Source organism: Chlorocebus sabaeus, chromosome 8, assembly GCF_047675955.1.
Source record: "Chlorocebus sabaeus isolate Y175 chromosome 8, mChlSab1.0.hap1, whole genome shotgun sequence".
In the NCBI taxonomy this organism is placed as follows: Eukaryota; Metazoa; Chordata; class Mammalia; order Primates; family Cercopithecidae; genus Chlorocebus; species Chlorocebus sabaeus.
In genome coordinates this window covers 16,828,977-16,856,222 of record NC_132911.1, presented here as the reverse complement: position 1 = coordinate 16,856,222, position 27,246 = coordinate 16,828,977, and the positions used below count along the sequence as shown (strand labels likewise).

At 40.0% G+C, this 27,246-nt stretch overlaps 1 protein-coding gene across 1 annotated transcript in view; it reads left to right on the top strand.

The window, feature by feature from the left end:
• Positions 1-27,246, top strand: part of MTMR7 (myotubularin related protein 7) — a 112,005-nt gene that overhangs the window by 37,268 nt on the left and 47,491 nt on the right. Inside the window, exons 2-5 of the mRNA XM_007961731.3 lie at positions 1,511-1,633; positions 3,813-3,975; positions 12,751-12,908; positions 25,466-25,594. Of these exons, the coding sequence (XP_007959922.1) occupies positions 1,511-1,633; positions 3,813-3,975; positions 12,751-12,908; positions 25,466-25,594 (573 nt within the window). The remainder of the gene's footprint in view (positions 1-1,510; positions 1,634-3,812; positions 3,976-12,750; positions 12,909-25,465; positions 25,595-27,246) is intronic.

Below are 27,246 nucleotides of genomic sequence, written 5' to 3'. Positions count from 1 at the left end.
CGGAGTTTCCCTCTTGTTGCCCAGGCTGGGATGCAGTGGCGCCATCTCGGCTCATTGCAGCCTCCGCCTTCCGGTTTCAAGCGATTCTCCTGCCGCAGACTCCCGAGTAGCTGGGATTACAGGCGCCCGCCACCACGCCCAGCTAATTTTTGTATTTTTAGTAGAGACAGGGTTTCACCATGTTGGCCAGGCTGGTCTCGAACTCCGGACCTCATGATCAAAGTGCTGGGATTACAGGTGTGAGCCACTGTGCCTGGCCTATTTTTTTTTTTTGAGATGGAGTCTCGCTCTGTCACCCAGGCTGGAGTTCAGTGGCACAATCTCGGCTCACTGCAACCTCTGCCTCCAGAGTTCCAGTGATTTTCCTGCCTCAGCCTCCCGAGTAGCTGGAATTGCAGGTGCCCGCCACCACCCCAGGCTAAGATATGTATTTTTAGTAGAGGCATGGGGTTTCACCATGTTGGCCAGGCTGGTCTTGAGCTCCTCACCTCTGGTGATCCACTTGCCTCGGCCTCCCAAAGTGCTAGGATTATAGGCATGAGCCACCGCACCAGCCCACAGCTTCTATTTAAACTGAAGAATGGAGCGAAAACAATGTATTAGTTCCTAAGCTGCCTCATGGAAGCAAATACCATTTTGACTTGAGGGGTGAGTCAGTGTTTCTATGCAGATGATTGATCCTTAGCAGTGGTAGGATTGCTGTGCCTGTGGTCATTACAGGAATGTTCCTCCGGTGGTCATGGTGGGTGTGTCTTGCTGGAGTCATCATTGCTTCAGTTTTCTCTGGCCCGGTAGAGATTGTCTTGTCATTTCCATTGCATTTCATGTTAGGATGATCTCAGTGCACATATCCTTGAAATTACTCTGCATATAAGAGATGTATGCTTGATAAAAATTGTTTCCAGAAATCTCTTCTAGCAGTTTGGATTTTAGCTGAGTGGTGATAATGCCATTCATTAGAAAGACTGTAAGGATCTTGAAATGGTATGTTTTCCTTATGTACACTTCTCTGATACTTTTTTCTCCCATATGTTTGTTTATACTTCCTACTAGTTTATATGGAAGCAAACAGCCTTAAGGCCATTTCTACAACTTAGAAACACATAGGAACATGTGCCGTTTTCTTTTTCATAGAATGTCATTCATACATAGTGTAAACTCAGAACTTTAACACATACGCTTTCTGCTTTAAATTAAAAATGTTTTACAATTACAATGGAATGAAAGAGTTGACATTGTAAAACTCAGACAGGGTATTTTTAATAGGGTCTACAAATCTTTTGTGGTACCTTTAAAGTCATATTTTCATAGTTGGTGAATTTTCATCTTTTAATATACAGAACCATACTCTGAGATCCGGTTAACTTAAGGGAACGTTTTTTGGTTTTTATTATTGGGGGGATTCTCAAAAAATTGTATTTTGGAGTAAGTATGAGTTTACCCTTTTATTTATTTTGTGATTTGCTCTTCTGCTTTATGGTAACTCTTCTCATCATGCCGATTTCTCTAGGTTGAAAATGTCCGCTTGGTAGATCGAGTGTCTCCTAAAAAAGCAGCTCTAGGTACTTTGTATTTGACGGCTACTCACGTCATATTCGTGGAAAATTCACCTGACACAAGAAAAGAAACATGGGTATGCTTTCTTTATTTTTAGCTTTCCTTGTTTTGCGTTGTTTGAAGTAAAAAGTTTTTGCCCTCCATTCGTTTTTCCTGGGGGTGAGATGAGTGGGCTTTTGGTGATTGGGTGTTAGGGAACTGTTTCTAAAATGTGTGTTTGGCCTTTTTCTGTATAGTCATATCTCTCCTTTTTTTTTTTTTTTTTTTTTTTTGAGACGGAGTCTCGCTCTGAGGCCCAGGCTGGAGTGCAGTGGCCAGATCTCAGCTCACTGCAAGCTCCGCCAACCGGGTTCACGCCATTCTCCTGCCTCAGCCTCCCGAGTAGCTGGGACTACAGGCGCCCGCCACCTCGCCCGGCTAGTTTTTTGTATTTTTTAGTAGAGACGGGGTTTCACCGTGTCAGCCAGGATGGTCTCGATCTCCTGACCTCGTGATCCACCCGTCTCGGCCTCCCAAAGTGCTGGGATTACAGGCTTGAGCCACCGCGCCCGGCCTAGTCATATCTACTTGATCTACTTATTCATTTTAAACCCGAATTATTTGAACATCACTAAAGAGAGACTTAGAAATAGCCAGAAGATACAAGCGCTTCCTGTCACAGCTGTCAAGGAGAGATTGAATAATGTCAGTAGGCCAGATTCGGCATTGCCATCCTCTAGTGCTCCATTTGCAATACTCTCTATTTGTAGGGTCCTATGATGCAGCCATTTGGTCATTTTATTATGTTGTCTCAACTTTTCTGATAATTTTAAAAAGAAAGAAAAGCTAGAGGAGTTTCATCATCAGGTATTTCTGCTACTTATTAATGAAACCATTAGATATTTATTATTATTATTATTGAGATGGAGTTTCACTCTGTTGCCCAGGCTGGAGTGCATTGGTACGATGGATCTTGGCTCACTGCAACCTCAACCTCTTGGGTTCAAGCGGTTTGCCTGCCTCAGTCTCCTGAATAACTGGGACTACAGTCACGTGCTACCATGCCTGGCTGACTTTTTTGTAGTTTTAGTAGACACAGGATTTCACCATATTGTCCAGGCTGGTCTCAAACTCCTGACCTCAAGTGATCTGCCCACCTTGGCCTTCCAAAGTGCTGGGCATGAGCCACTGTGCCTGGCCTTATTATTTTTTCAGCAACCCAATCGTGAAATCCCTGAACTGTAGATTTCCCTTTTCTATATTCTCTGCACAGTGGTACATTTTTAGCAGAAGGTGGCAGGCACTTATTAGTGGAGGGGAAACTTACAGAATAAAATGCTGGCATTGAAGACTGAGCAGAGACCTTCCTGTAACACCGGAGATGCACTTCAGCATGATTTCCTTTAAAGTTAATCTCCTCTTTAGAGAGTAGAATGATGGTTTTACTAGACACTGGGAGTGCAGAGGAGAGGGCGGGAATGAGGAGATATTGATCAAAGGGCACAAAGTTTCCAATAGACAGGAGGAATAGTCTGGAAAATGTATTGCACAGCAAGGTGTCCATACTCAATGTATATTTCAAAATAATTATGAGAGTAAATTTCAAGGGTCTCGTTAAAAAAAAAAACTATAGGTAAGTGATGGCTGTGTTAATTGGCTTGATTTAATCATCCACATGGTGTTCATATATCACAGCATTACGTTTCAGCCCATAAATATGTACAACTATGATTTGCAATAAAAATACTAATTTAAAAATAAAAAGATAAATAAATTCCTTCTTTTGCAGCCTGCCCGACCACCAACAGCTTAGAAAACAACAGTCTCATGTTGATACAGAACTCTAACATTCCGTGTGGAATTAAGGAGCATGGTGGCACCTCCCAGTGGAGCCATCTCTAACTTGTGTTGACTGCAGAAGTTTATTTTACTGACTTCTCATGACCTTGTTTGATTTTAGCTATAAAGTGCATTCAACATCTGACCACCAAAATGTTTCCTTACCTGGACGTGTGCAAATTTATATGCTGAATGGTTTGCTTCAAAATAACTATCCTGGGTATCAGGAAGCTTGGTATTGAAAAATAAAATTATAAATTTAGGAAGTTGGTTGTTACCTGGAACATCTCAGTGCTTGTCATCTGAATGCAAGGGTTGAGCTAGCTAGAAGTTGGGGAGTGCGTCTTGTCATTGTTTGAGCCACAATGAAATGTTAGTCCTTGTCATATTCATTAGTTATTTGTGCTTAGCTTGTGCAAATTAACATTTGGTTCTAGATTCTTCACAGTCAGATTTCCACCATTGAGAAACAGGCAACAACTGCTACTGGATGCCCTCTGCTGATTCGCTGCAAGAACTTTCAGATAATACAGCTCATCATACCTCAGGAAAGAGATTGCCACGACGTGTACATCTCCCTGATACGCCTTGCAAGGCCAGGTAGGGTAGAGGAACTCGGCATTTAATACGGAACCTCTCTTAAAAATTCGCAAATCACATTCAAGAATTTGTATGGTGCTTAGGAATGATAGGGGTTTAGGGATTGTGTCAGTCTGGTTATCAGATGAGGACAAGCCAGAATAATCATCTGATACAGAGTTCCTTGTTTTTTAGAGTCTCCCTCGAGTTATTTACTATGTGGGTCTCTTTCATGAATCCTAGTATTCGCTTAATCTTGGTGGGGATTATAGGATGTTTTCCTTTTGGGGTGAAATTGTGTTTAAGTTATGCCCTTATATTGTGGTACTCAAGCCACCTTGAATGGGGCCAGTGACAGAACTGACCAGTTGTTTTGTGTGGGAAATGTTATCAGACAGTTCTAGTGCAGTTTTCTCCCTCTTGAGGCTTTTAAGGTTTAGTCGCCATTGCTTTTTTGTTTCTTGGGGTTTTTTTTTCCCAGACACTGTTGCTCCATTGCCCAGACTGGAGTGCAGTGGCACGATCTCAGCCCACTGCAACCTCTGCCTGCCGGGTTCAAGCGATTCTCATGCCTCAGCCTCCCAAGTAGTTGGACTACAGGTGCCCGCCACCACACCCTGCTAATTTTTGTATTTTTAGTAGAGATGGGATTTTGCTCTGTTGGCCAGTCTGATCTTGAACTCATGGCCTCAAGTGATCCACCTGCCTCAGCCTCAAGTGCTGGGATTACAGGCATGAACTACCATGCCTGCCCCTCCATTGCTTTTTGATAATAATTTATTTTTTCCAAGGTTAGTACAACTAGACTAGCATCAGTGACTATTCAGAGTGTGGATCTGCTGATTCTCCTGAAAAAAGAAAAACAAAACTTGATGTAGTGGGAGGAACATTTGGATTTGAAAAATATGTTCTCGCCATTGCTATCTTGTTCTAGCCATCATCTTGGGCTCTTCAGATTTATAGCTTACTGTTCGCTTCAAAAGAAGTGTTTCTTGCCTCTCTGTGTGGCTTGTGTGAGTTGTGGTGTTGTTTTCCTTAAAAGAAATATACTCTATGTTTCTTGGAAGAATACAGTGAAAAGAGATCATTTATATAACAGTTGTGTTACACAGAAGTAGTTAATAAAGGAAATAAGATATGTGCTGATAACTACTTTGCCAAATATGTTTTGATTCAGGACAAGAAGTTCAATTATAAACTTTTCAAGGCATTTGGTTGGATCATGATTTTTCCATATTCTTTGTAGGTAGCTAAGAGCTAAAGTTACTGAATGGAAATGATGCCAGGGAGCTGTCAAAATCTGGTAATTTTTACTTTACACTGTTTCCCTCTAAAGGCAGTTGGGTGAGGCTTTTTCATCCAAGTGCACTACAGGAATGGCAGAGTAAGCCAGAAAAGCAGTTGAACTTTTTGGAGGGTGCACTAAAATTGGAACAGAAGTTCTGGGAAGATGTACACTAGGTTGCACGCAGCAGAGAATGTGAGGAGAATTCTGTGCAACAGTTTCTGTGTCACTGATTAATGGAAGCACTGAGCGATAAATGTGCTCTGAGCAGATTAATGGGATTTAGGAATAGCCTGGCGAACCGGGAAAGGGCTGAGCAGCTGGAAGAGTGAATCACAGGGACCAGGAGGGTCACGGCCCAGAGACAGCGAGTGCCAGGACTCTCGCTGTGAGGATCCCTGAGGGGAAAATTACTATGTTCCCCCATTTTTGAAAGGGATACTTTTTCCTTAAAAGATGAAGTTTTGGGGGTTAGGTGTTAGATGTAGCCAGAGATCTGACTGGCTACCTTTTCTAAAAGAAATCATAGTAATTCATTGAATCAAAGCCATCACCTAAGAGGAGTTAAAAAGAATCGCCAGCATTTTGAAACATGGGCATTAGAAACGCCAGTTTGCCTAAAATGTAGTGCTTTAATAAGTGAGGGAAGGCGAAATAGAACACAAGCAGTTCACAGTGCAATGTTAAAGGCAATGCTAAAATTAGGGCTTATTATAGGCTATAACTTTGGAAGCAGGACTTTGGCTCTAGAGGGAGATGGGGAAATGTGGAAGGGGTTCGACATGAAACAGTGACCTTCAGCAGGGGGATGGGGTGGCCTTTCAGAACCATCTGAAGATATTTTATAAAATACACCCTCCACTGCATCTAAGGATATGAGAATAAGGGTGTATGTGTGTGGTTGGTGAGGGAGGTGTACTTTGAATTCTAGTCATACAATGTAACTCTTTCGATATTCTGGTTAGTCACCAACAAAGTTCATATATTTTCAGTTTCTTTATGGACACCCAGCTAACTGTAAGGTTCTATAGAGCAGAGGTCCCCAACCCCTGGGCTGCAGACAGGTACCAGTCTATGGCCGGTTAGGAAGCGGGCAGCACAGCACAGCAGGAGGTGAGTGGCGGGCATGCAAGCATGAGCTCCACCTCCTGTCAGATCAGCGGTGGCATTAGTTCTTTTAGGAGCATGAACTCTATTGTGAACCGTACATGCGAGGGATCTAGGTTGTGTGCTCCTAATGAGAATCTAATGCCTGATGATCTGAGGTGGAAGTTTCATCCTGAAACCATCCCCCAACCACATCCCCATCCACGGAAAAATTGTCTTCCACAAAACTGGTCCCTGGTACCAAAAAGGTTGTAGACTGCTGCTATAGAGGACAAAACAGTTGTTTTTACGTAAGAAGAAATGTTTGGGAATTCATTTAAGTCCAGGTTTCTGAAGGAGATATTTTCAAAGCTGCTGTTATTTAGTATTAAAATCTAAAGTACTTTAAAAATAGGGGAAAAAAAAAAGAAAAAAGAAAAAACCCCAAACCTTAGCATCAGCAGAATGCAAAGGGAGGGGAAGGGAAGAGAAAAGTTTCCAATTGTCAGCAGAGGGACACAGAGGTGTGAGGTGTTTTACAACCCGTGTAACTATTGAAAGCGAAATTACTTCAGACATTCTGCTGAATTCAGGCAACTTAAAATAAATGTCGAGATTCTCTCTTTACTGAGTTAGGATTTCTGGTATAAGGGTAAATCAAATTATTAAAAAAATTAGAGATTTTATTGGTTTGCTCTTTATGTGAATAAAGATTGATAAGAATTTGGTCACGGACTATAGAAGATCTCAGGCAAAACATAACATGTCCAAATGCAGGAAGCTCTTTCATTCTTGGTAAAGAACTAACTTAGGTTAAAATAAGGGTTGTGGCTCAAATGAGATCAGTTAACCTTGTAGATCGAATGTATTAATAAGGATCTCAGCTTTTCTGATGAAAAGACCCCTGTTTCTCAGGGGGCTTCAGCTTTTCCCATGTCCTCTCTCCTCTCTTTCCTCCAATTTGCCTCCTGCTGTTTATTTTTTGTATCAATTATCTTTCCTTCTTTAGTGTTTGTGGGCGCTTCAACACTTAAATAATTTCTTTTGTTTATTTTCCCCCTTTTCCTAAACTAGTTTCTTTTTAGACTCTCACTCCTCAATTCTTTTGGATATTTTTTATTTTAAAAAAATCTCATGATTGAAGTAGTCTCATGTGCTTAATTGGTAACTTTTTATATTCCTTATCTAAGTCATTGATGTTTAAGCAGTTTTTGCAGTGGTAATTTCTTTTTTATCAGAGCGTAGCACCCTTTTCCGCTGTGTTAGCGTTAACAGTTATAATATTTAATTTCAACACTTGTTTGTTTACAATAGACAGATAAGGTGAGGCACCCTCATTTTTATTTTAAATATGCAAAATCCAATAATGGCTGTATTATCTTCTCACCCCACTCTAAATGGTTTTTCAACTACAGTTATTTTAAGTTGCCTGAATTCAGCATAATGTTTGATGCAATTTAGCTTTCAGTAGTTACTTTGGTTATTTAAAAAAACGCTCACATCTCTGTGTCCTGATGACTATTGGTAAGTTTTCCCTTCCCTTTCCCACCCTTCACATTCTGCTGATGCTGATTCATGTTTGTTTTTTCTCTTCATTTTTAAAATACTTTTGATTTTAATGTTACATTATTTGTTGCTTCTCCCAGTTAGTCTATAATGAGAGGCAATTCCTCCATATATTTATCCTAAATATTCTGTTTTTATAACCTTTAACCTAGTACCTAGGGAACAAGCTAGGTTATTTTCCTTCCTTCCCTAATGTTTTGTTGTACCCACATCTCTCCCTTATTTTGGCAGAAGGAGCACCCTTTCCTTTATATGGGAGAGAAGGAGCAAAGGTTGTATACGGACGCAGCCCCATTTATTCGCCTGGTGGTTCCAAGTTGAGAGTTTCCACCTGATGTCTTGCGTTTTCTGTGGGAAGTAGGAAGTGGGGTTTTCTGAGAGTAAAGGAGCCAGGGAGGTCAGTAGAGACTGAGCTGCGCTGTAGTGCTGCAGGCCTCCCTAGGTTAAGGGGAGCACAGTGAACACCGGCGCTAGAATAAAATCAGCCAAAACATGGATCTCTGTGCTTGGGTTGAGCTCTGCTTTCAACTGAAACACTGATTTGGTCTTCCTAGAAACAGCCAAAATGTTTGTTACTCATCCTTAATTTCGTGTAGTATTTTAGAAATTACCATTTTGCTTTCTGGGTAGAGAAACATTAAAGCTGGACTCCTGTTTCATTAGTTATATGATTTAAATAGATAATATATGATACTGTAAATACCAAGATTTCCACATTAACTGTTTCTGAATTTTTTAAAAAATTAAACATGCACATTCAGTTTACTCCCACAATCCAAAGGCATTTTGAGTATTTACTTCTTATTGGAGGAGCTCTTGTGTACTGGGGCCCCTTAGGGTGAGGCCTTCGGGGCACTTCCTGCTGAAAGCTGCTGGTCACTAATAGCAAAAGATGTTTTATGTTGGGTCTGTTGGCTCAGACTGTGATGGGAAAAGCCAGTGGAACTTTTAACATGCCTGTTTTAAGAGTGGGTAGAAAATCAACTGAGGGATATGACCTTCCTAGAGTAGGCAAATACTTTCTCTCTGTTCAGATTCTGTAAATATTAAAGATTTGTCTAAAATATAAAAAGCTTCTGCATAACAAAGGAAATGGGAGAAAATACTTGGAAGCCATATACCTGATAAGGGATTAATACCCAAAATACGTCAGCAACTCCAACAACTCTATAGGAAAAAAAAAAAAAAAACCAAGTACTCTGATTAAGAAAAGGACAAGAGACCTCAAGAGAGTACACAAAAGAAGACGTAGATAGCTAACAGATACATGAGCAAACGCTCAACCTCAGTAATCGTTAGGAAGATGCAAATTAAAACCACAGTGAGATATCGCCTCGCAACTGTTAGGATGGCCTTTACCAAAAAGATGGAAGATAACACGCTTTGGCGAGGGCGCGGAGGAAAGAAAATGCTTATGCACTGTTGGTGGGAATGTAAATTAGTACAGAAAACAGATGGAGGTTCCACAAAAAACAAAAAATAGAATTATATGATTCAATAATCCCACTTCTGAGTGCTTACTGGAAAGATTGAAATCTATAAGTCAAAGAAACATCTGCTCTCACGTGTTTTCACATGTTCATTGCAGCACTATTCACAGTAGCCAAGTTGTGGAATCCACTTAAGTATCCATCATTGGATGAAGAGATAAAGAAAACATGGTATATACAAATAATGGAATGCTATTCAGCCTTAAAAAGCGAGACATTTTGTTATTTGTGACAACATGGATGGAATTAGAGAGCATTATGCTGAGTGAAGAAAGCCCAACATAACAAATAGCATATGCTCTCACTTACATGTGGGATCTGTGACAGTTAAACTCCCAGACGCAGAGAGTAGAATGGTGGTTACCAGAGGCTGGGGGTGGGGGAAATGGGGAGATGATGGTCAAAGGGTGCAAAAACCTCAGGAAGGAGGAATAAGTCTTATTATTTTGAGATCTGTTGCACAGTGTGTTGAGTATAGGTAATAGTTCAGAAGTGTACATTTCAAAACGCTGAGAGTAAATTTCAGATGTTCTCGTTACAAAAAATGTGAAACATTTGAGGCAATGTATATGTTAATTAGCTTGAGCTAATCATTCTACATTGTAGTCAAAAATCATAACATGACTTTTTACCCCAGAAATATACACAACTATCATTCGTCAGTGTATTATTTAGAAGTCTGTAAGCAAAAAAATATTCTCAAGTCCTAGTTTTTTTGTTTTTTTTTTTTTTAAACTTACCTCCCAGCTAATTGCTGAACATTCTGCTATGTATTTGGCAAAAGTAGAGGGTGAAAGGAACAGAAAATTATGACATGGGAACAATTCAGTGAAATTTTCATCTGTGCTAGTGGCCCTTTTTGATTTCTTCGAGTAGGCACAGTCTGCAGGCTGCTTCTGGGCTTGCCTGTGGGTAAGAAGCTCACATGACTCAGTGTTGGCTGACAAAAATGGGCTTTTCCTGGCCCTCATGTAGAATTTTCCTTAAATTGGGCATGAGGATTGGTTGATCACCCTTTTCCTTAAAAAAGGGAAAATTTCATAATTTCAGTGTCACCCCATCCTATTGTCTACTAGTTCAAGAGTGATCTGCTTAATGTCTGTTATAAATTATTCTTGCTGTAATTTATGGATAATTTCATTGCCTCTTCCCAGTGGAAACAGGTATCAGCCCACACACAGAACACTGTCATAGTCACAGGATATTTTTCTTCTTCTGCCTTTAAAGCTATTTGTAAATATTTAACAAAGAGAACTTAACTGCCATCATTACCCCGTATTCAGTAGCGCTTCTTTCACTGAGGGAACTGAGGCTTTCTCAAGAGACTCTTCTGGCATCCTTAACAACTAGCATTTGTGGTTAACATTATGGTAGCAGAAGCCTGAGTCATGAAAATGGTACTTAGAGATGGAAAAGACAGGTCAGTGTCGAGCCAGCTGTTCCCAGAACAGGATCTGAAGTTTCACATGCTGTCTGCAACATAGCTAAGATGATAAGAAATGGATTTGACAGAAAGCATCTGCTCTGGTTTGTGTGTGAGCGTACCTGGATGCGCGTATTTTGTTATTTGTCCAAATAGTCTGTATTCTAAGTTTTGAAGTTTAGAAACATGACATGGAGAAAGACTGAAATAGAACATAATTTATCTCACTGACATACCACAGTTGCTTCTTACTCACAAGAAACATGAAGAAATCTGGTGCTTAAAATATGACCCTTATCTTTCCTCTTCCATGTGGATGAGTCATCTCAACAGCAATCAAAACAAGTTTGAAACCTGAGTTTTCATGTCAGGCTGCCTGTGTGTTGCTGCAGCCTCTTGCTGGTGGTGAGATCCTATAATGGGCTGCACATACATGTGTTTAGGAAACTGACATTCTTCACACTGACTGCTATCAGTATGCTAAGGACATAGGAGGACCTAGGAAAGCTATGAGAAAGAAATGTATCGGAGAAAAAACAGGAAGATGAAGGGACTGGAACGAGGAAGGAAGAAGAAGAAGAGAGAAGGATCTGCCTTTGAGGAGGGTGTGTTACAATTAGGAGCAGGCCTTCTGCAGCCAGATGTCTCATTTAAACCTGGACTTCCCAGTTACTAGCTATGTGACTCTGAGTGAGGGAATGTGCCTCTCTTTTGCCTCAGATTTCTCGTAGGTAAAATGAGGACCATCAATATTGCCTGCTAACTGGATTAATGCTCTTAATTGCAGCAGAATCTGGAAAAAACAAGTTCTGAGTATCAGCTATCCTTTATTATCATCAGAAATGCTTAGATCTGCACTGTCCAAGATGGTAGCCACTGGCCACAGATAGCTGTTCAGCGCTACTCTGAACTGAGATACGCGCTTAAGTGCAAAATACACATGAAATTTCAAAGACAGCACAAAACAAAATGTATCAAATATTAATAAGTTTTATATCATGCAGATGTTGAAGTGATAATGATTTGGGGTATATTGGGTTAAATAAAATAGATTGTTAAATTAATTTAACTCTTTTTTAATGTGGCTACAAGGACATTTAAAATGATATAGATAGTTCACATTATGTTTCTGTTGGATAGCGCTGGTCTCTACACTTCCCTTAAATGGCAAGACCGGAGCAAGAAAATCAAATCCTAGATTTTACTGGCGAAAGGGAAACAGTGGGGCTATTGGGCTTCGCAAGCATCAAAGGCAATCTATAAAGACAGAGGTAACGTGGCAGGATTGAAAGAAGACGCATCATGATGCAGCCTTCAACTCACATCCCATGAGCACAGCGCTGTGCACTATGAATTGGTTTTTTTCAATGACTCCTATGCAAATGAGCAGCACAATTATGATATTTATGTAGTTGTTTAAAGTTCAGATGTTTCTGATGCAAATGTTTAATATATTCCAGAGTTTTTTCAACTTGGTTATTTTTTCTTTTTTAACACTGTGAGCATGAAAATGTGCAGTTGGCCTGGGCCCGGGCCTGCCTCTGCGAGGCCACCCCAAATCCAAGCTTGATAGGCACTACAAAAATAGAATCTTGATGCCTAATAAATGCATGTGTTCTGAATTTTTATGTTCCATATTTTGTGTGGTCTGGAAAATATATTTGCTTTTAAAGCAACAACAACAGCAAAAGCACAAAATGGTGATGTCCCTGTGTTCTAAAAGGAAAGAAGGTACTGCCAAGTTCAGATACCCCAAGGTCATCTTGTCATTGCTGCGAGGAGGTGGGGGGCGCTGTCCACTGCACACAGGTTGCTCCCAGGAGTGTGCTGGAGGTGGGGGTTGGAATGGCCTCTCACGGCACTCCAGATGGGACAGAATGTGTTTGGGGAGATTTGCTCTGGTTTTGACTAAGCTTGATTTAACTTTATTCTCCCTTTTCTTGCAGTGAAATATGAGGAATTATACTGCTTTTCATTCAACCCCATGCTGGATAAAGAAGAAAGAGAGCAAGGCTGGGTGCTGATTGATCTTAGTGAAGAATACAAGCGGATGGGCCTCCCTAATCATCACTGGCAGCTCAGCGATGTGAATAGAGACTACAGAGTGAGTGCGTGAAACCCAAACACTGAAGCCACCTGAAATTAGGATTTCAGCTAGCTTAGCATACCTTTATTTTTATCTCCTTTAGGTTTTAGAGCTCTTTGTAGATATCCATGTGTGGATTTCCAGGTGTCTCTTGGTTAGTGCCAGCTGTATGTCCAACCTGGACCTAGAATTAAAACGTTTGAACCAGAGAAGCATAGAGATCACCCCTTCTAGACCCTTCATCTCATGGTTGCAGAACTTGAAACCCAGAGAGGCCAGGGGGCAGCCCTTGTGGACAGGCAGTTGGTGGGAGAGCTGGCCAGGATCTCATTCTCCCATCAGGTCTTTTTATAGTGTAGTGAGTGATTAGTGGGCAAGTCAGGGAGACTCTGATGGCAGTTTGGCACCAGCTCCTCTGTGTGCTCACTGAACCCTTGCTTGGTACACAAGGTCAGCAAGAGGCTTCCCTAGAGAAATATGGCTACTCTCACAGGAAGGAATATGGAGAGGCAGGGAAGCTAGAGTGGCAGAATTAATCCTGTCTTCTCCTTAATGACAGGCTTACAGATCAGGGGTGGTTTCACTATTAATTTTTAAGATATTTAAGTAACAAAAGTATTGTGAGAACATCCTAGAGAGTTTCCAAAAGGCAAAAAACAAAAAAAAACCAAAAAAAACCCCACCATCCCATTTTCAAAACATTCTTATGTTTTAAAATTTCCTTCAGTTGTTTTCTCATCTGTATAGTTTGATAACTTTTTTCTTATGTAAGTAATGCATATTCATTTATTAAAAATTGGAAAACATAGAGCAAAAGGATATTAAATCACCTAAAACTGCCATCATTCAGAGATAGCCACTGTTATCATTTCTGGCCAATAGTCTTCTGGGATTTTAATGTATATATAAATTTTTTATGTATGCACACACAAACCTGCTTAAACATACATAACAAAAATGGAATCATTACATGTGCCTTATATTCTGCTTTTCTTCACATACATATTGCGACATTTTTCTGTCAGTAATTATATTTTATAATATATTTAAAATACTGCATAGTATTATCTAAATATGGCTGTATCAACTAATATCTACCTACGCTCTAATTTTTAGACATTTAGATTGTCATTACTTATTACTATTTTAAATAATGGAGAACATCCTGGTAACTATACCTTTGCCCATATTTTAACTTTTTAAAAGATAGAATTTTAATATAATTTTTATGTCAAAATACCTACACAAAGTTTTGTACCTGTCGTCAAAAATAATTGTGGAAAGGTTGCACCAATTTCTATAAATTCTCGGTTGTGAATGCTTGATTCCTTATACCCTCACCAGCAAAGAGTTAAAGTTTTTAAGAATCTTTTGATACCTTGATGGTGGGATGAGTGATTTCTTATTTTAATTTAATCTTTGTATCTTGATTTCTTGAGTTGTAGCTTTTTATATATTGATTGACAATTTGTATTTTGTCTCCTGATAAATGACCATTTCCAGTTACATATTTTGAATTCTGATTATTTTCTTGACCTTGTCACAGGGATTTTCTTGCGGTTCTTTTTTTGTTTGTTTGTATGTTTGTTTGTTTTTTTTAAAGAAACAGGGTTTCACTCTGTTACCTAGGCTAGAGTACCGTGCGGTATAGCTTACTGCAGTCTCAAACTCCGGATCCCAAGCAGTCCTCCTGAGTAGCTAAGATTACAGGCACATGCTGCCATAATTGCTTACTTTTTCAAAATTTTTATAGGAACAAGTTCTCCCTATGTTGCCCAGGCTGGTCTCGAATTCCTGGGCTCAAGCAATCCTTCTGCCTTGGCCTCCCAAAGTGCTGTAATTATAAGTGTGAGTCATCATGCCCGGTCTCATGAGGATTTGCTACATTGCTATATGGTACTTATAACAGTCAATGAAATGATTGTACAGTAGTCCATCAAATGAATGTACTGTAAGGTACTAAAGTATTTCTTTATTAATATGCATTTAGGCCAGGCATGGTGGCTCATGCCTGTAATCCCAACAATTTGTGAAGCCACGGCGAGAGGATTACTTGAGCCCAGGAGTTTGAGACCAGCCTGGACAACATAGGGAGAACCTCATTCCCACAAAAACATTTTAAAAAATTAGCTAGGCAAGGGGGTGTGCACCTGTAGTCCCAGCTACCTGGGAGGCCAAGGCTGGAGGATTGGTTGAGCCTGGGAGGTTGAAGCAGCAGTGAGCCGTGATTGCACCATGCACTCTAGCTTGGGCAACAAAATACCTTGTCTCAAATTTTTAAAAAAGGGCATTTAGATTATCACTTAGACTTTTTTTTTGCCATATGAATAATTATTGATGTAGTATCTTTATGCGTATAATTTCCCCCAATTTTAAATTATTTTATAAGAAAAATCTTTCCAGAATCTACCAAAAGGCATAAAGGGCCTAAATTGTTTTAAAAATTTCAGGCAGGTAGGACATTGATGTTTTAGTTTTTGGTCAGTATTTGTTAGTTTCTAGTCCCTTATATTGCATTCAGAACACATGGCCTATGGAATTCATATTTGGGGAATGTTTTGAAGACTTACATCTTCATAAAGCACAGTATTCTATTAATTTTTAATAAATATTTTGAGTCTGGAGAAAATGTGTATTCTCTATTTAGGCGTGAAATTTTCCTTTTATCTAAATTGAATTTCTTATTATTTTGGTCCCTTTGCTCAGCTGATGTCTAATAGAGGTATGTGAAAAAATTCCTGTTATGATTGTGATTGGACATTTTCTCCTTAAGTTCTAACATGTTTGCATTATATATTTGTCAATTTCACATATCCCCTTTTCCTGTGAATTATTTAAACTTTTAATTCTTTTTTTTTTTTTTTTTTAATTGAGACAGTGTCTCGCTCTGTCGCCCAGGCTGGAGTGCAGTGGCGCAGTCTCAGCTCACTGCAAGCTCCTCCTCCCGGGTTCATGCCATTCTCGTGCCTCAGCCTCCCAAGTAGCTGGGACTACAGGTGCCTGCCACCACGCCCGGCTAATTTTTTGTATTTTTAGTAGAGATGGGGTTTCACCGTGTTAGCCAGGATGATCTCGATCTCCTGATCCGCCCGCCTTGGCCTCCCAAAGTGCTAGGATTACAGGCGTGAGCCACCGCGTCGGCCTTTAATTCTATTTTATATGATTATATTTCCACAGTTTCTTTCTCTTTGTCAGAATTTGCTTGGTGGAGCTCTGTTTAACCTCTTCTTTTTAACCTTCCTATGTAAATGTTTTATCTTTTTAAGCTGAGTTTGGTTAGACTGTTTTTTACTCAACCTGAAAATCTTTTTTTGTGGAGAAGCACTATCTGTGATATTGTTCTAGATATCATGTGTTGTGTGTTCTGTCAATTATGCTTTTTCCTTTTTCATGTCTGTCACTGGATGGTTTTTCCCTGTATTTGCTTGTAATTATTTCAGAAGTATGTATCCTATTGCTTTTCTTCCACTGTGTATCTTTCATTTAGAAAAAAAGTCACTTAAATCATCCCACAAAGTAGAGAAGGAAAAAAAGAAAAAAAGTTATTTATTATGGCACACTTATGACACACACAGGACTTTGAAGAATAGTGGAATGAACGCCTGGGACCTGTGTGCTGTATAAGAATGAACATTGCCAGTGCTAGTTAATTTCCCAGATGTTCCTTCCAAATTGTCTCTCGCTCCAGCATCAATGTCTGCAATTTGGCAGTGCCATTCCCTTGCCTTTATTATAGCATTTCTACATTTCTAAATATAGGAAGTCCTCACTTAATGTCAGCAGGTTCTTGGAAACTGTGACTTTGAGTGAAACGATGTACAGCAGATCCTGAAATAACATCATTTTGCTCGACATCATTTTGTGATATCTATGAGGGAAGAAAAGGTGCTGTTTTATGTTCTTTTGCTTAAAGGTGTAATTGCCAACAGCCTATGGGCATTGTTGAGCAAGGACTTACTGTAGTAGTATGTGGTACTGTTTTGCATGTTTTTATACTGTCTGTACTTGGTCTGCATATGCTGTATAGAGTTCTCTGAAACTTGGCTTTTCACTCAACATGGTAACATTTGTATTTGTGATCCATTTCATTTGACAAATATGTACATAGTTACTACATGCCAGGTACTGTTCTAAAAACTTGATAAATATTAGCATATATTAATTCTATGAGTATTATTATTATTATTTCTACTTTACAAATGGGGAAAGTATTACAGAGAGATTAATTGCCTAAGGCACAGAGAGATTAATAACTGTTGATACTGACAGCTCCGATTCCTTCATTCTTCACTAGTGGGTTGTATTCCATTTCACAAATATACCATAGTTTTAAAAATTACTCATCCTTCCCTCTTTCTTTTTTTCTTTTATTTGGTGTATTTTGTTGTCATGAATAAAGCTGGTAAGTGGCTGTATATGTCTTGTACTATATTGTGTTTCTACTTAGGAGTAGAGTTTATGAGCTAAAGAGTTTATAGATTTGAATTTTATTAGATTCTGGAAAATTCTTTTCTAAAATGTTTGCGCGGACATGTTGACCTGCTTTCACAGACTCCCCAACAGTTGGTATTGATGTGATATTCACTGGTACTCTTCTTTTTTGACCCCACATTGCACTTCTGAGTATTTACTCTATGGATTTAATAGCATACACACACACACTGATACCCAAGGTTATTTTATTTTGTTTTGTTTTGTTTAGTTTTATTGAGACAGGGCTTCACTCTGTTGCCCAAGCTAGAGTACAGTGGGGCGATCTCAGCTCACTGTAACCTCTGCCTCCGGGGTCAAGCAGTTTTCCTGCCTCAGCCTCCCAAGTAGCTGGGATTACAGACACCCACCATCACAACCGGCTAATGTTTGTATTATTATTATTATTATTATTTGTAGAGATGGGATTTCACCATGTTGGCCAGGTTGGTCTTGAACTCCTGACCTTAAGTGATCTGCCTGCCTCTGCCTCCCAAAATGTTGGGATTACAGGCGAGCCACCATGCCTGGCCCCCAAGGTTATTTTTTTGAAGCATTGTTTGTAATAGCAAATATTAGAAGAAACCCAAATATCTTTAATGGGAGTCAGCTAAATAATTTTTGCTCTATTCCTGTGATTAAGTTAGTGTATAACCATTAAAGGAAATGTGGAAGATTCCTATGTGCTGATAAAGACCGCTAAAATACATTGCTAGGTTAGAAAAAGCAAGGCACAATATGGTGAATATAGTATAATACCTTTTGGCTTAACAAAGGAGGAAGAATAATAACACGTTTTTCTAAAAGTGATAACCTAGACTGGTGTTGGTAATGGAGTGGATAGGACACTAGGATGAAAGTGGGATTTCTTCTTCTTCAGCGCCACTGGATGCAATTTGGCATTGTTGTTCCTTTGCTTTTATTTATAGCATTTTATGCACCTTTTTGTATTGTTTCATTTATATAACCATGTGGATTTATTAACTGATCTTAACTTTGAGCCAAACTGATTTGTATGAATTGGATCTTAATGTGGTTTTTGCACTGACCTGATCAGCTAGGGAGGTTGAGCTTGTGTTTCTTGGCCATTCATGTTGACTCTTCTGTGAATTATCTACTCACATTTTTGCTCTTTTTTTTCTATAAGATGATTTGTCTTTTTCTTGTTGATTTGTAGTTCTTTATATAATATAGCCAATAATTTGTTATAATTTATAGCTCTTGCAGATATCATCTTTCAGGAGATTCTGATACACTGTTCCAGTGTCTTCAGAAGTTTTGAGTTGTCAGTCTTTCTTACTATGTTTTGTTTTTTAGCATACCGGTTTTTTTTTTAAATCCTGGTCTGTTTGCTAAACTTCGTCCCAATTTGACACTGTATAAATCCTACAATTACATTTTTACCAATTATGATTATTATGGCTTTATAATCTTGATATCTTAAAAGTCAGTTCCTTTGACATAATTCCTCAGGATATCTTGAATTTATAGATTATTTGGGCTAGAATGGACACTTTCATGATGCTGAATCTTCTTCATAATTACACTTAAATTTAACAACCATAGCATTAATCATTATAAAGTATCGGGCTCACGTAATCAGACTAATTTGTTTGCATACTAAAGCTAACTTTCGCAGTGAATTTTTAGCCTTGAAATGAAAGAAAGGAAAATCCAAGTTGAGTAAAGAAAATTGGATACTCTTTTTGTTAATATGACACATCCTTGGGCAAGGAAGAAAATGAGGCTGAACCACATCTTGTGGAATAACGTCTCCTTGGAAATACAGGTTCTTCCTATTTTTGATGAAATTTCCTTCTAGAATTAGGGCATAAACATGACTCATGTTCAGTCACTGAAGTCCCACGTTGCACAGACTGCAAAACACGAGTTACTCAGCTTTTCTTTTCGGAAGCAACACACAGCAAAACAAAACTAACAAGGAACAAACTGTTTTGAAGCAGAAAAGGTAAAATCCTGGGGGATTTTCTGATTTTGCAAATATCACTGAAATGGGGGGAAGATGATGTACCCTGATTTGTCACTAACTTAGCAAGAGAATAAAAGTTGTCTTCTTTCAGAAAATTTTTGACTGATAATCCGTGGAGAGAGAGATATCCAAATCCATTCCTTTTACTTTTGACCTCATGGCTGAGAAAATGTTTACTTTTTCCTCCCTTATTTTACAAGTTATCTTATTTCTTCTCACAAATCCTTTGAGGTTGGTGGGTCAAGAAGTGTCATTTGATGGAAAAGAAACAATTGCCCACGGTGGAAATAGCAGCAGACACAGAATACAAAACTTAGATTCTAGAACCAATTCTGCTGTTTTTTTTAAGTGTGGCCTTGGGCAGGCTAATTATTATTATTATCTGTATCATCTTACTACCATTGCTATTTATTTATTTATTTATTTTTTGAGACGGAGTCTCGCTCTGTCCTCTGGCTGGAGGGCAGTGGCTCGATCTCGGCTCACCGCAAGCTCCGCCTCCCGGGTTCACACCATTCTCCTGCCTCAGCCTCCCGAGTAGCTGGGACTATAGGTGCTCACAACCGCACCTGGCTAATTTTTTGTATTTTTAATAGAGACGGGGTTTCACCGTGGTCTCGATCTCCTGACCTTGTGATCCGCCCGCCTCGGCCTCCCAAAGTGCTGGGATTACAGGCGTGAGCCACCGCGCCCGGCCTACCATTGCTATTTATAAGACACTTTCTTATGGTAGTCTAAGTCTCTAAGCTCAGATTTCTTTTTATACCTAACCCTTGAAATGGTCTTTATTTAAATAAAGTAATTGGTATTCATTGCTAGGTTAAAGTTTTAATCTAACTATCTTAGAATAAAATATAAAATACAACCCAAACCAGTGATTTTATTAAAGCTCATTTATTTCAGTTATCCACAGCTGTATTTTATGTATCGTGCATTATTTTGTTTTGTTCACATAGACGTCGTTTTATCCTGTTCATAACCTCCTCCTTCTCCCTGTTCATCATCAATTCCTTGAAATAAATTTTAACACTGAAATGTTTAAGAAGATTTTCTGCATAGATATCTCTCAGTTTCTGACAACTCTTACCCCAAAGCTCTCAGTTGAGTGATTGGTCGTTGGAGGTCTGAGTGAAACTTTTGGATTGCATCTTAGATGGCTAGTAGCCTGCAATGATACTGGAAGATTCTATCCAGGTTAACAAAGATCAGCTGTCCTGGGCGTGTGACATCTTCAAGGCCCAAAACTCTTATTCATTTCTGCCCTTGCAACTAAGAGTAATGCCTGGCATATAATAAGTACTCAGTAAAAGCTTGTCGAATAAGTGAAAGAATTACCAAAAGATTCCTCTTGCCAGGACAGCACCAAGGGATGTGGGCACTCCAGGAAGGTCAGTTAATTTAGTGGAGCACACAGAAAATCGGTTTGCTAATTCATTTTAAAAAATGGTAAAATGATTAACTTACTAATCCACTTTCATTAACTATGGCAGAGTCCACATGAAGAAAATTCAGGAGAAAAACATTTTCCATTCCTCTGAACTTCTCATATTCTCTCCGAATTTTGTCAGGTCATTTTCCAAACCAGACAAAATCTTGAGAGGCATACTGAGGTGTTTGAAAATTAGTGACATATGTTGCATTATTGTGTGCACTATTTATTGTCAGAATTTTGACTACAACTCTGTGAGCTTGTTGCAAAAATGACAGCAGTCAATGCTAAGATTGTTTTACTTTTTCCATTGTGATTAAAAAATGCATAACATAAAGTTTGCCATCTTAGTCATTTTTAAGGTATAGTTTAGGAGTGTTAAGTATATTGACATTGTTGTACTCTATATCTCTGGAACTTTTCATCTCCAGAACTGAAACTCTGTACCCATTAAACAACTCCCCATTCCCACCTCCCACAGCCCCTGGCAGCCATCATTCTACTTCTCGTTTCTATGAATTTGACTACTTTAGATTCCTCATATAAGTGGAATCATACAGTATTTTCTTTTTGTGACAGGCTTATGCCACTTAATATCCTCAAGGTTCATCTGTGTTATAGCACGTAATAGGATTTCCTTCCTTTTTAGGGCTGAAGAGTATTTCATTGTATTGACATACCACATTTTGCTTATCCATTCATCACTTGATGGACATTTGGGTTGCTTCCACCTCTTGGCTGTGAATAATGCTCTGTGAACATGGTTGTGCAAATATTTCCTTGAGATTCTGCTTTCAAGTGTTTTGGACATACATCCAGAAGTGAGATTGCTGGATCATGTAGGAATTGTATTTTTAAATTTCTGAAGAGCCTCCATACTGTTTTCCATAGTGGCTGCATAATTTTACATCCCCACCCGCAGTGGACTAGGGTTTCATTTTATCTGCATGCTCACCAATACTTGTGTTATTATGGTTTCATTCCTTCATTTTTTAATAGTGGCCATCCTAACAACTGTGAGTTAATATCTCGTTGTGGTTTTGATTTTGATTTCCCTAAGATAAGCAATTTACTAATAGTTTCCCATTCTATAGGTTGCTTTTTCACTTTTGATTGTGTCCTTTGATGTATAAAAGTATTTAAGTTTGATATAGTTCCATTTGTCTAGTATTTTGTTTCCTCTGCTTTTGCTGTCATACATAAGAAATCGGTGCCAACTCCAGTATCATAAAGCTTGTCCCTTATGTTCTTTTCTAGGAGTTTAATACTTTTGGGTCTTACGTTTAGGTCTTTAGTCCATTTTGAGTTAATTTTTTAATGTAATACAAGATATGACCCATCTTTATTTCATTTTTGCATGTGGATATCCAGTTTTCCCAGTACCATTTGTTGAAGAGACTACCCTTTCCTCATTGAGTAGTCTTGGCACCCATGTTGAGGAACATTTGAACATACACATGAAGGTTTACTTCTGGATTCTCTATTCCATTGGCCTATGAGTCTGTCTTTATTCCAGTACCACAGTGTTTGATTGCTGCAAAATAGATATGGCTTTGTACTATATTTTGAAGTTATGAAGTGTAAGTCCTCTAACTTTGTTCTTTTTCAAAATTGTTTTTTGCTATTTGGGGTCCCTGGAGAATCCACATGAATTTTAGGATGAATTTTTCTACTTCTGCAAAAAATGCCATTGAGATTTTGAGAAGGATTGCCTTGTGTCTGTAGGTTGCTTTGCATAGGATGGACATCTTCACAATCTTAAGTCTTCCAGTACATGAACACAAGGTATCTTACCACTTACTTGTGTATTTAATTCCTTTCAGTGGTGTTTTATATTTTCAAAGTAGGATTGTTATGTTAATTTCCACTTGAGAGTGCTGTCTACTTTGATGAAATCAGGACAAATATCCATGCTTCTAGCTTGGTAAGAGGTTGTATCTTCATGTGTTAACTGACACCCTGAATCTGCTCTTCCCAAAGGCATTTTAGCTTCTTAGAGTTTTCCAAGCCAGTGTGCGTCAGAATGCCTTATAAGTTAAGCTCTGACCCATGGAACTTTTTCTCCTAAACCCAGTGCTCCGGGGAAGGCAAAAATCCTCATAACTAGTATTGTGTTCTTAGAGGGGAGGCCTCCACACCTGATGCAAGCCTGGCCACTGGTGGCTGGGCGCAGGTTGTTGAGCTCTTGATCCTAGCACGTGCCAAGCCATCAAAGTCTACATATCTCTACCCTGTAGAGTGAGAGCTCTGGTGCTCTTAGAGGTCAGGAGGTGGTCTTCCTTACTCCTTTGTGAATCAAGAAGGCCATGAATTGGGGCCAAGGAGAGCGGGCTCTGGGTGTTGATTTTCTCTATTTGGTCTCATTCCAGCTATGGTGCACACAGGGCCATGATGCCAGTGAACCTAGGTGTTTATTTAGCCTTAGAAGGCCATAAAAGGGCCTGGCAGGAGCTCCTAAGTTCCCAGCTTACCTCTTGCTCTTCAAAGAGGCTGTGTGAAATAAGCATGTTGACAAATCTTGCACGTTGCTTACTCTTATTTAATCATGAAACTTTGCAATTCCTAGTGTTGTTACAAGGAAGAATGTAGGTAATTTCCAACTTACTAAAAACCTACTTATTTCCTTTTAAAAACTGTTGTTTTAGGAAAATGTTGTTGGTCTGGTGCAATGACTACATGTCTCTTGAACCTCAGACAAACAGGTGTGGTCCATGTCATAGTGTTCTAGCTGGCTGACTTCATGGAGGTTCAGACACCAGATTGGCATGGGGGAGGGAGTGCAGTGTTTTATGGCAGTACTCCCAGCTAAAGCTCTCTGAGTCCAAGTTGGTTGAGCCTTCTGTTCTTGGCAGATTTTCCTTCAGAGTGTCAGTGCCACAGCCCATGTTAAACTCTTTGGTAATCTTGTTTCCTAAAATGTCTGGTAGAACCCTGAAATTACACTTCGGGCCTGTGAACATCTCTTCTGTGGCCCTTTTATTTCCTGCTCTATGTTGTTCCCCATTCTGGTAACAACGACAGTGGAGGCCAGCAAGGGAGGCATCATCACAGAAGACTTTATAAGAGGCTTGGATTTCAGTTGTGGGTTTTCAATCCCTGCAACCCCATCTTCCAGAGTGATAAAGGTGGGTGGAGATGGACACAGGACCTGCAGCTAAAGTATTTCCCCTTGATATGGGTTGCTGTGTCCCCACCCAAATCTCATCTTGAATGGTAGCTCCCATAATCCCGACGTGTCATGGGAGGGACCCGGTAGGAGGTAATTGCATCATGGGGACCGGTCTTTCCCATGCTGTTCTCATGTTAGTGAATAAGTCTCACGAGATCTAATGGCTTTACAAAGGACAGTTCCCCTGCACACAGTCTCTTGCCTGCCACTATGTAAGACGTGCCTCTGCTTCTCCTTCACCTTTTGCCATGCTTGTGAGACCTCCCAGCCATGTGGAACTGTGAGTCCATTAAACAATATAAATTACCCAGTCTCAGGTATTTCTTTATAATAGTATGAAAATGGACTAGTACATCCCTGTTGTTACACCTACTTGAGGACTCCCTTGATATGCCTAGGAAGATGTTTGACATCCAGGAAGTAAAGAGGTGCTTGACGTATCCCAGGAAACTGCCATGTGGGTGATCTTCACATTGTGAAAAGATGGATGGACTGATGTGAAAGCAAAATGTGTTGAGCAACAGTAGCCTCAACTGCTATCACTGTTGCTACTACTAACATTTGTTTTGGATTTAGTGGTTTATAAAGTGCTTTGCCATTGGTGTTATGGGATTTGATCCATCTGTCAACCCCATGAGATATTGTTGCTGCAGTATCACTTCTAGAGATTAGCGGACCACAGTGCACCGTGTAGTTTGGCTTCCCCAGGGTCATGAAGTTGCTCAATCAGAGCCAGGTTCTAAACTGCTGATTTCTGGTTCTGAATTGCAAGATCCTTCCAAGGCACCATTCCACTGTGGTAATCAGTCTCAGGGTTGCGTAGAAAGAGTACATCTATTCTTACCACTTATCAAATCAACATATAAGAAACAAAAATCCAGCTGCTACATTGCGTGGTGACGTGCGGCACATTAGGAAATCTGCATGGACTGAAAGGTCAAGGAAGAAGCTTCTCGAAGGAGGTGGAACTTGGATTGGTCCTTGAAGAACAGATGGGATTTGGGAAGGTTGGGGGCAGGAGTGTCTGGGGAGGCATCAGCTTGCGTGATGTGTCAGGGCCAGGAATGCACGCTGGGCGTGTCAGAGCCACAGAGGTAACCTGCTGGCTTAACCAGTGTGCTTATGTGTTAGGAAAACTGTCTCCCGGGGTCATTCTTTCAACCAAATCCTGGCAGCTCAGGTTTTCTCAGCCAGGATGCAGAATTGCAGTTTGTCTCTTGTTGATGAAAAGAAGGCTTCATTGTCACTGGTCTTGCACAAAGAGCCCTTGGCGAGAGGGGTCAGTGCACGGGGACAGAACACTGAGGGTATCTTGCATTCCTTCAGAATGATTACATGGAATCAGCAGCACTTCATTCCTCTAAGTGGCTTTGACTTTCCTCGAAATAGCCTCCTCTGTAACATGGTTAAGGGAGCTTAAGGATGTACCTATAAGCGTGGTGAAGTGGAATTTCTGGGGGCAGTTCGCAGGGCATTACTAGATGGCCTAAAAATCCCTTTGTATTTTCTGGTGACAGGTTTGTGACTCTTATCCTACTGAACTGTACGTTCCCAAATCGGCCACGGCACACATCATAGTGGGGAGTTCCAAATTCCGGAGCAGACGGCGATTTCCTGTCCTTTCTTACTATTACAAAGATAACCACGTAAGTCTCGAGGCATGTTTTTGTTTGACGCTTTGCTTTTCTTGTTTGATCCTAAGCAGGCATTTTCTAGCTGCCTTCTGCTGTGCGTGTGTGTGTGTTTGAATTCTTCAGAAGGTATGTAGATATTCCTGTGCATGGTATGACATGATACAACTATGCTAAGTCCTTATCTCGTGTAGCCCTCCCATGTTTATTTGATAGTAACGTAATGATTCAGAAAATGACTCAACAGATTCAGAAAATCCCTAAAGCTAATCATCCAAGTGAATACTGTCCTCTTGTAAGTGGGCACCTTGGGAGGCTCATTGCTTATTCAGTTCTGGAGATCTGTGGCAGGCCTATTTTAGAAAAGCCCCTGAAGTCCATTGCCCATTCTTTTTCTCTTTTTTTTTTTTTTTTTTTGAGGCAGAGTCTCATTCTGTTGCCCAGGCTGGAGTGCAGTGGTGCAGTCTCAGCTCACTGCAACCTCTGCCTCCCAGGTTCAAGCAATTCTCCTGCCTCAGCCTCCTGAGTAGCTGGGATTACAGGCACTTGCCAACATGCCCAGCTAATTTTTGTGTGTGGTTTTTTTTTTTGTATTTTTAATAAAGAAGGGGTTTCACCATGTTGGCCAGGCTGGTCTCGAACTCCTGACCACAGGTGACCTGGCCTGCCTCAGCCTCACAAAGTGCTGGGATTATAGGTGTGAGCCACTGTGCATGGCCTTATTACCTGTTTTTAAGTGACATATTCTTTTGAGTATCTTCAGTATAAGAAATCTTTGATTATAGAAAACATGGGTTTTATTTTTTAAATATTATTTATAAAAGCCAGAATTGGGTTTGTCTGTAATAGGGACTTTAAGTAACAGTGGCTCTAATAGGATAGAAGTTTTTTCTCTTGCATAAAATTCCCAGGGTGGGCAGTCTTGGCCTGGTAGCCTGGCCCCACCCCACTTAGCCTTCAGGTACTCAAGCTCCTTCCACCTTTCTACTCTGCCATCCCCTGGATTTGGCCATGGCCTGCCTGGTGCAAGAGGTGGCTTCAGTACAGTCACCACCCACACACTGCAGGTGGCAGGTGATGGAGGGCTAATGGTGTGTGCCCAGCTTTTTGAGGAAGGCTTCCAGAAACTGCCACATGACACCTCCCTTTCGTCAGAACTGCACAGGGCAGGTATGAAAGCACAGTTTTGGGTGGCCATTAAAACAGCTAAAACTTAGAGTTCTACCTTTAAAAAAGGTGGTTTAAAAAAACAAAATGTTATTTGGCTCTGGCCAGGTGAGAGAGAAGCTTCAGTTTTTAAGCTAGATAATACAGTTCTGGATTCAAAGCCGAGTGAGGCTATAAACAAAGAGAGGGGAGCGTGTGAGTGTGTATCCACGCGCCTGCACCTACAGCCAGGGGGTAGAGCAGGGTCTCAGTCAGATTCTACAGGCTTCCAAATATCTTGAGCAATGCCAGCTTCATCAGAGTGAGCACATAGCCTTCTCTGTTGGCTACTTTGAAGGAAAATATTCATTTAGTGGTGAAAGTTCTGTGAATTGGTAGGATAAAAGTTATCTTATTTTTAGTTGCATTCATTGCTCTTCTTCTTTTTCTAGCCCTGAATTAGGGTTTAAAGTATTTTATTAACTCCAAATATATTTCAGCCTACACAGAGCTGGAGCACT